The 10,000-nt window shown below is 46.9% G+C and overlaps 1 protein-coding gene across 2 annotated transcripts in view; it reads left to right on the plus strand.

The window, feature by feature from the left end:
• Nucleotides 1–10,000, plus strand: part of LOC119580170 (nuclear hormone receptor E75-like) — an 87,147-nt gene that overhangs the window by 1,382 nt on the left and 75,765 nt on the right. The window contains exon 1 of one of the 2 annotated variants that reach the window (XM_037928146.1): nt 8,791–9,668. The exons of the other annotated variant lie outside the window; for it this stretch is intronic. Coding sequence (XP_037784074.1) covers nt 9,605–9,668 — 64 coding nt within the window. The 5' untranslated portion in view covers nt 8,791–9,604. Of the gene's footprint in view, nt 1–8,790; nt 9,669–10,000 lie in introns of those variants that run through there. 2 annotated transcript variants of the gene reach the window in all.

The following is a 10,000-nucleotide window of genomic DNA, read 5'->3' on the forward strand; positions in this document are numbered from 1 at the left end:
CACACACACACACACACACGCGCGCGCGCGCACACACACACACACATACACGCACACATACACACACACATACACACACACGCACACGCACACGCACACGCACATACACACACACACACACACACAACAAAGCTCCGTACCACAGGAACTAACGGGCCATCAGGAAGTTGCCTGAGAATTCCCGAGGTTGTACTCGAGCGCCGAGCCACGGCAAGGCGTCTCGACCATAACTTTCACCGCGCGGACGCCCTCCCGCGCCCCACCTGACGGGCGTATCGGCGTGCTAGCAATGGCGCCCGCTGCCCCTGCGCTCCCCCCGACCCAGGACACTGGGACCGTTACGCGACCTTCGCCGGCTGTCCAGGGTCCTTCCATTAGAGTGGGAAAATGATTTATGAAATGGTGCTTTACGGTCGCGAGGGGAAATTGAGTATCCTCTTCTGACCTTCTTTTTTTTAGGCCTAGGCAGATAGGACTCGTCTTCTGTCGTCCTCCCTCAAATGTGGGACGCGAGCTGCTCTGCATGAAAAGCGAAAACCTTTGCTGCAGGAGTTAGCGGATTAGGTTTCGGTCTCGACAATAACTGTCTCTGCTGCAGCTGCTCTTACCGCTACATACTCCCTCTCCTTTCTCTTTTGTTGCTTCGTGTTATTTCAATAACCCTGCGGTCTTCATCTTTCCTTCTCTTTCTCATCTCCTCCTGTTTCAACTCCTCCTCCTCCTCCTCCTCCTCCTCCTCCTCCTCCTCATCATCATCATCATCATCATCATCATCATCATCATCATGATCATCATGATCATCATGATCATCATGATCATCATCATCATCATCATCATCATCATCCCTGCCCCCCTCCCCTTCCTCTCCCTTTCCCCTTTCCCTTCCCCTCTACCTCCCCCCCCCCACCTTCCCTCCTGGTAGCGCAACAAGTAGGTTAGGCGATAGTAAAACCATTTAACACTTGCTATGAGCCGATGGAGGCGAGGGAGCAGGCCGGCGGGGGGGGGGGGGGAGGTCGCAATTTGCCAGAAAATCAGCTTTCGCCTTCGTCTGCCTCCTTCGTCTGCCTCCTTCGTCTGCCTCCTTCGTCTGCCTCCTTCGTCTGCCTCCTTCGTCTGCAGATCTCTCGGCTGATAGGTCTTGTAAGACGTCAACATGTCTCCGTGGTCTCCCTTTGAATCTTCTCATGTCCAAAGAAAGAATTCGCACTTTCCATGTACGAACCTCTGCCTTTGCTGGAGAGTCATCTTAAACTCCCTTCTACAGTGGGTATTTTTCGAAACACTGGTTTGCTGTTTTATCCTCGTATTCGAAATTCGTCAAGGGAGCAAGTGCTTGAACCATTGCGTGGTCGCACGGCCTCTTTCCCGCGCATGCGCTGTGTCGCAAGGCCCTCCTGAAGGCTACTCGAGTCTCCCAAGCACTCCGCGGCGTCGGCGTATACAGGTCGAGGTTCTGAGTTCATCCACCTCAGCTGGAGACTTTCTCTGCTGAGGTGCTGGTCTGGTTGGCCTCCCGCAGGTGTCGCGATCGTGTCCTTCAGCGCCCACATGTAACCCGCTCCTAGCATGCATAGGTGCCTCTGAGCTGCAGACGATAATGCATGATGCTCGTTCGTGGCACCGTCTTCCCTTTTCTGAAGTCTTTCCCGAGATTATGTAAAATCGGGTCAGTGCATCGGCAGCGAGACGCGACGCCGTGCGCCCTCCCCATTTTGCTTTCATGTGCGGCGGCGGCGGCCTTACGGTGGGGAGTAAGTGGGCCATGAGCAGCAGGAGCGAGCCAGGTTCATTCACCCCGAGTCGCCAGCGGAAGAGTGTGTAGATTATGGAGCATGGCGATGAGAACCACAAGGGAACAAGTGCCACCGCTGGCCCTCCGCGCAACCCTACTAGGCAAGCCCTTCTGGCACTCAGGCAGGCGGAGTTCATTGGCCCCGAAAAACTAGGTCCAGGAGGGGATGGGGGGGACGAGCCGCCGAGAGCTAGAGGGGCTTATGTGCGCTCACAACTAGGCAATGTTATGGACCCTGTACGTCCCTTTTCACTAGTAAAAGTCCGTGTGACGTCACCCATGTCTCGTGAGGTAGAAAGTAAGCAGAGCCAAGCAGGAGGACGCTGGTATTTCCTATGGTTGAGTCTTTTTAGAGATATTAACGTCCTTACAGTCATGGGTAAACATGATGTTTATAAACTGCTCGCATTTAGATCATGCATGACTCAGCATTGAGATCTAAGGCGACTGCAATGGCTGAAAGAGGTTATGCCGTAACCCACCCACCCTCTTTACCCCCACCCCACACCCACCATGCCTTTGTCCTGCGCCTATCCTTTTTCTTTCTTCTTCTTCTTTTTCCCACTCTTGACCCTTTTTATCTTGCGTTGCCCTTTATCCCGCATCTCTTCTTTCTCCATCTCGTGCTCCACTTGGCCCAGATCGTCCGTCGGCCCTCCAGCTCGCAGCCGCTCACTCTCACTCTTGCTCCTCCTTCACCCCCTCCTCATGATTCCTCCTCCACTCCTGATTCTTCCTCCTCCTCCTGATTCTTCCTCCTCTTCCTGATTCTTCCTCCTCCTCTTGATTCTTCCTCCTCTTTCTGATTCTTCTTCCACCTCATGATTCTTCTGCCTCCTGATTCTTCTTCCTGCTCCTGATTCTTCTTCCTCCTCCTGATTCGTCTTCCTCCTCCTGATTCTTCTTCCTCCTCCTCCTCCTGATTCTTCTTCCTCTTGATTATTCCTTCTCGTAATTCTTCTCCTCTTCCTGGTTCTTCTTCCTCCCAATTATTTCTCCTCCAAATTCTTCCTCCTCCTTCTAATTCTTCTCCTCCCCCTAGTTCTTCCTCCTCCTCGCAATTCATCTTCATCCTGATTCTTCCTCCCCCTTATTCATCCTCTTCCTCTTACAAATTCCTCCTCCTCCTCCCGATTCTTCTCGCCATTCTTATTCCTGCGCTTCTCTGCGGTCGCCATTCTTAGCGTATTTCGTATTTCCTAACCGTGGATTCCGGTTGCTGGTAAAGATGCCTTTCACCCGTTTCCCCGCCGACTCTAAGGGCGAGGCTTATGCGTTTGCGTATGGGATTTCCCTCTCTCTCAACAGCGGAAACGTCAGTCATATTGGGGCTGACACAGTTTTGGCTCATGGGAGGTAGTTAACGCACCTACTCCGACGCCTTTGTCCTTGTTTATTGCCTAATTTTTTTTTGTTAACATGCGTCAGATGTACACACATACACACACATGCACACGCACACGCACGCGTACGCACACGCACACGCACACGCACACGCACACACACACACACACACACACACACACACACACACACACACACACACACACACACACACACACACACACACACACACACACACAAAACATAATATAACGTACAAACTAACTTTGGACTGCTAATTATTTCGCTTCGTACGTCATCGGTTTTGCCAGGAAAGCACGGACCGGAGCGTTGTTGTCTCATTGTGAAATCCGTCACTGCCTTCACTGTCGCCTCTGTCACTGTCTAGCGGCGGAGGTTGCATCAGACAGATTTGATTTTGTTGGGCCTTTCAACGCCTCCTCTTGCTCTCTATCGGTCTGTCTGCATCTCTCGCGCGCTCTCTCTCTCTCTGTTTCTCTTGCCCTCTCGCTCTCTCTTTATTTATCTTTCTCTCTCTGCATGTCTCTCTCGTTCTTTATCTTTCTTTCTGTGCATATCCCTCTCTTTACCTTTCTCTCTGTGTATCCCTCTCTCTCTCTCTCTCTCTCTCTCTCTCTCTCTCTCTCTCTCTCTCTCTCTCTCTCTCTCTCTCTCTCTCTCTCTCTCTCTCTCTCTCTCTCTCTCTCTCCCTCTCCTTCTCTCCACGCCAGACCCATCAATTGTTTATCCATTAAATTCACACAAAAAAGATAAATTAAACCAATAGAAAGATACTAGGGGATTAAGGGTTAAGCATACGATATCTGTCTGAGATGATCACGAGAAATTCACAAGAACCGTTTAATTAAAGCTTAATATTAACTCTGGGCAATCTCTTCCCTCTCCTCCATCCCCCTTAGTGATGAATTCTAAGACGATCTTGTTCGAGGGAGCTTGCATTGCAGTTGGAATGAATGATCCAACGGACGGGAGGGAAAATGAATATGATTGATGAAAGAGAAGATCTGTTCGATGGAGAATAAAAAAAAAATGTAGCGAGAAGAAATATTTTCGAGAAGATTAGGTCACTAAGAGAAAGGATCATAAAAATAGCAGGTAGTCTCGGTCCTCCAAGTGCCACGAGGCTTGCAAGGCTGCCATAGGAAGGTTCTGCGAGCGACGGCGATGGCCCTCGAAGCGAAAGTTTTGCGCCGATCCGTCTTGTCGAGTCGGCGCTCAGGCCCTTTCCTCCGATCAGTTCCTGTGATGCTGATAAATAATGTTTCCATAAAGTATGAGGAATTTATGAATATAGCCATCATTTATTTCCTTGCACGACTATGTATATCAAGCGAGCAATGAAAGTAATTGTAAATATTTGTTAAGAAGTCACTCTTGCTGATAGTAAGACAAGCAATATTCAACTTTCTGTAGCTCCTTCATTAGGCACTCAGGGGAGCGCATGGCCGGGAAGGAATTCGGCTCGACTGTACTTCGCCATAAGGTCGGTAATAGCGCGCCGAAGAGCAAAAGGTCGCCGAGGTAAAATCGTCTCTATGAAATGAAGAGTGACTCCGGAGAGTGGCACTCGTTTCTACCTGCGTAAGGGTGAGTGTAGCGCACTATGGCCTACGAAACTGTGTCAAGGTAGAGTAGCATCTGTGTACTTTTGCATAAAGGTTATGATGGCGTGTCCTAACTCGAGGAAGGTCGTCAGAGCATTCTGGCACTTATGCACATGTGTTTAAGGGTGGCAGTTGCAGAGCATGTGTGGAGCTGGCACTCTCACCGTCGTAGAGGGCATTGCCCTAGCCTCGCCAGCAGCCTCGCAGGTAAAATGACTCGTAGGCTCATACTGAGAAGATGACCTTTATAATCACTTTCGAAAGACCAAATTCTGGACATCAGACTTCTTAACGAAAGGATAAGCTACCCAGAGAAGCATTCGTAGACCACTTTATCCAAAATATAGTTCAATATAAAGGGGTGACAGGTGGTGGCCATGAATGGATATGCGCGAGGCGAGGCTCTGCGGGCCATAGCTGGGGTGAACGTACGCTATGTAAGACACTGCGGGGGGAGGGGGGGCCGCGTTGAGGGAGGGCGAGAGGACGGGGGGGGGGGCTTGTTATGATGGAAGGGGGGGCACGAAATGATGACTGGGGTCGAGTGGGCGCTGGGGGGCGATTTCTCGGTGATGGAGGGCTGACGGAGGAAAAGAAAGTGGTCGAAAGGAAAGGGAAATTGATGAACCGACGAAAGGTGTATGATGCATCGAGTCGGTAGAAGAAGAGGGAGAAGGGTCGGACTGGTCAGATGAAGAAGTTTCTGGAATCACATATACACAGTGTGTGTGTGTGTGTGCAACAGATATAACAGACAAACAAATATGCACATGTGTGTGTACGTATACGATTTTTTGCATGTATGCACTGCTGTGTGCAAATGTGTTCAAAAATAAATTGTCCAACAAACTATGTTTTTGCTTGAAGACAAAACTCCGACCTTCAAAGCAGCGGACTGCATCAATTGCACCCCAGGCATCCCCCCTGCCTCGCCTTGCCTCAGTGACCCAGTAAGCTGTAGTTGCTTATAATGGTCTCATGAACACACTGTTTGGAGTGTGGGCGGGGTAAGGGGAGAAGAAAAGAGGGTGGGAGTGAATGTGACGGGGGTTATATGTCTTAAGAGTCAAAAAAAAGAAAAGAAAAAAAAAAAACAGATTACAAATATTCAAATAAATTTCTGATCACGAAATGTTTAGGACATAATTGAACACATGCATCACATAAAAAATAGCCAGTACGTTATGAAACATGGACTAACGGCCAAAGGAAAAGCATAGAAACATCGTTTTTTTTCCTCGAAGCAGCTGTCTGGAATGCCTTGTAAACAAACAGTACCCGCGGAATCAGTCTGGCTGCGCATCCAGGCAACCAGGAGGCGAGGATAGTAAGAAGCGCGCTGGGCAAATAACTTTCGTTGGAGATGAGACATTTTCTATTCCTGGATGTTGACGATTAAGAATAACACAGATTCCGTTTTTTTCTCTTCCTCGTAATTGTAGATATAAACCATGGAAGATATTGAAAATGAAAATTTGGCCCCATATTTTTTTTCCTAGCTGACGATGGGGATGCGTTTCGTTTTATACGGCTTAAAGAAAACGAGTAGCACCGTTATATGCGTGTAAATGAAATGAAAAGTGCACCAAACTGTAAAGATTAATGATTATCATCATCATCAGAGCAGAAATCCACCACGCTTTTTAAAAATCACAACATAAATTTACCATAAGTATACATACATACACACACACACACACACACACACACACACACACACACACACACACACACACACACACACACACACACACACACACACACACACACACACACACACACACACTCACACACTCACACACTCACACACTCACACACACACACACACACACACACACACACACACACACACACACACACATATATATATATATATATATATATATATATATATATTTATATGTTATATATATATATGTTATATATATATGTTATATATATATATATATATATATATATATATATATATATATATATATATATATATATATATATATATATATGGACGTATCTAATTATTCAACAGATTTTCTCTGAAGAAAAAACATACATACCAACCTACACTTCACAACATTCGGCATCCTGTTGGCAGTGTCTCTTTAATGACGAATATATACTTAATCAACATTACACTGAATAACACCACAACCTCTAAACATTATCCTATTTCCTGGCATTTACCAGAACACAGCTCGGAGTTTCCCGCACAGCGCCGTTTCGTCAACAGTTAATTACCAGGTACGTGGAGGACACGCGGGAACTGTGGCACTGACCGCACGACCCCGCGTGACGTCACAGTGCCACTACACTACTACGCCAAGCGACTCTCGACTCTAGCGTCCCCACTCACAAGCCCCACATCACTAACAAACAACGATGACCCTGATTCTCTAACGTGTAACCCGTCTTACTGCAAGGCCCGTCCGGTGACAAGCGCTTACCCGGTGCATTGGTATGGCGCTTATTCCATTGCGTAAAAATCTCAACTTGGCAAGAATGTCTGACATATGAGACTTCGGTTTCGGTTGGAAAATAATGTTTCGGGAGGGTCAGATTAAATTGAATCTATTATCTAATGGACATATCATTGTCCTCGCCCTTTCTTCGGTGCGCGTCACGCCATTCGGTGCTACTTGGCACCGGTTAGGGAGGCGGTGGGCCGGTGGTTAGGGGGAGGGGGTGGGACTTAGTGGTTTTAGATGAAGTTATTGATGAAATGCAATTCTTCCTTTGACAAAGGTTAGATGCAGGAGTAACAAGAATAGTTTGTAGGATTAAATATACGCTTCTCATTATAATTATTACTTTGTACGGGTTTTGTTGTTTCAAACATACATAAAAATGACACTTATTACATAAGAAATGGCCCCTTATCCAGGTGACCGTAATCGCTCCTATCAGCGTATCGTATATTGGCCCTCGAGATATGAGTAACAACAGCCAACGCGCTCCCCGTAGTCAGTCTATATCAGGCCGCTCTGCTCAGATCCACATCGTCGAAAGTCTTATTCCCTCCGTATGGCGAACTCACCCTTCATGCGGTGCCGCTGTCTGTGTCATATTCGTGAGCTACTGAGGGGTCGTGGGCGGGTGGCACTGGCGACTGTTCACCCCCGGGCCAAAGAAGCAGGTTGAATGACCTGCACATGAGCGAGGGCGAAGGCACTGGGGGGAGAAGGGGGGGGGGGGATTTATGAGGTGTGTGTGCTACCTTTGGTGCTTGTGTGATATAAGGTGTGTGTGTAGGGTGCGTGTGTGTGTTTATATAGGGTACCACTCCTTTTTATATCTGATGGGAAATAATGGAATAATTATAGATGTGAATAATATGCAGCTGCATTTAAACTGATATCAACATTGCCAAGTTAGCACAGTTTTATCCGTAACAATTCAGGATTTTGTCGTTTGTGTAAAGACGTTCTAAAACAACTAAATCTTCTGATACTTCAGGTTCTTTTCTCAGGATTAAAAAACTTCTTCACTAAGGACTTTGTCTTTGATTTTTTAAGCAGTATTAGAGTAACAAAGCAGCTCTTATTCTCCTCTTCTCTCAAATAGCCTCTATTCCCTCTCTCTACGTTCTTCACTGTACTTATCAAACCTCATTTCTCATCCTTAATTACATCTTCATATCTTTACGTAATATCTTTTTACTGGATGAATTCCCTTTGTCCTTTCTCCTTCTCTATGTCTCTGGCGTTGTCTCTTCCTTCTCTTTAACCAAGACTCATTGCCGCCTCTTTGGCTTAACCCCTAACCCCCTTTCGCTCTAAGCAAAGCTACTGAAAGTACTTAATCCCTCGCTTTTTGTGCTCGCAGCGGCACTGCTTCTTCTTGTAAATTCCCTCCCTCCCTCCGACCTTCTCAACCTGGCACCGCATCCCCTCCCACTGTCCCTGCTTCTACCCCCCTCCCTCCCTCCGACCTTCTCAACCTGGCACCGCACCCCCCCTCCGCGCTTCTACCCCCTCCTTGCCTGGCACGCTATTATCCCTCGCGCGTCCGCGCCCTCGGCCGCGTTTATGCCCCTCGAGCCACCGCCGCCACCGCACGCTGCACACTTCTCCCCTCCGTTTCTCCCCTCGTTTCATTTGCTTCCTTAACAAAAATTAACTGAAAAACGTTTGCGTTTGCGGTGATAACTGTCGGGGCTCGTAGCTGATGACCCGTGAGTCACAAAACTACATACCTACAGACAGTATTAATGGGAAATATTGGTTGTGACAGCATTTTGGTCACGTGCAAGGAGTCAGTTGCTGTGTACAGCATGCTCGTCTCCAGTTACGTATGTGATATACGATTACTGTGTTAACCGAATGATGGCTGTTGGTACGTATAGGATAGAACTATATACGTAGCAAGATTCCTCTGCGTATATTTTTGGACAATTCATCAGCCACTGTGGACCCTTGGTGTACCGGTGCATACCATTTTTAATTATCAGTGAATTTGTGCGAAGTGAACATATGTAATGATGCATCGGCGGAATCTGCTTATGTAAAGTTGGGACTGAGAATACCGTTTGCTGAAGCCCAAGAAATATATTTGAGGAAGATATGAAAGCATAAAGAAAGGTTAAAGATATATTTTGCCAAGAGTCTTCTCCGGTGCTGTAATGTTTCTGTGATAAAGCTGCTGTGAAAACCCTCCGTCCTTCAAGTGAGTCTTCTGTTTACCCAAGAGAAGAGAGAACTCGCTGTCAATTTAATGCAATCCACGTCTTTCAAGATCGCCGTTCAAAGGATCTCATTATATATGTGACGTCTTCTTCACTACCGTGATCATCGAGGCAGAAAGAAGCACTGATCTCAGTTATAGACTCATTTCATTGTTCACTGAAATGGACATTATCCATAAAGCTGTACTGAGTATGGCACCCAGGGAAGAAGACGTGATCGTCACAGGTAAGAAAGTTTTTTTTGCCAAAACTCTATACGATATCATTTGTCTGGACGCTACTGTGGAGTGTCATGATCAAGTATGAATGTGGTTATGAGAGTGTAACCGGTGAGGGAGAGTGAATACCTTGGTCTCTGTTGTTTTCTCCACAGGTAAGTGTTCAGTTTAACATTTCAATGCTCTCTCTTTCTCTACTGGGGTTGTGTATTGTACATGAAATTATGCTTGTTAGCAGTTTTCTGTGTATGTCAGAGGATACTCTTGATAAGAAATAATTTCGGTAATGATAATTTACCGAAAACGTTAAGGGCGAGAAAATATTTTTTCTAATTCATAA

The sequence above is a fragment of the Penaeus monodon genome, chromosome 13 (genome assembly GCF_015228065.2).
Source record: "Penaeus monodon isolate SGIC_2016 chromosome 13, NSTDA_Pmon_1, whole genome shotgun sequence".
In the NCBI taxonomy this organism is placed as follows: domain Eukaryota; kingdom Metazoa; phylum Arthropoda; class Malacostraca; order Decapoda; family Penaeidae; genus Penaeus; species Penaeus monodon.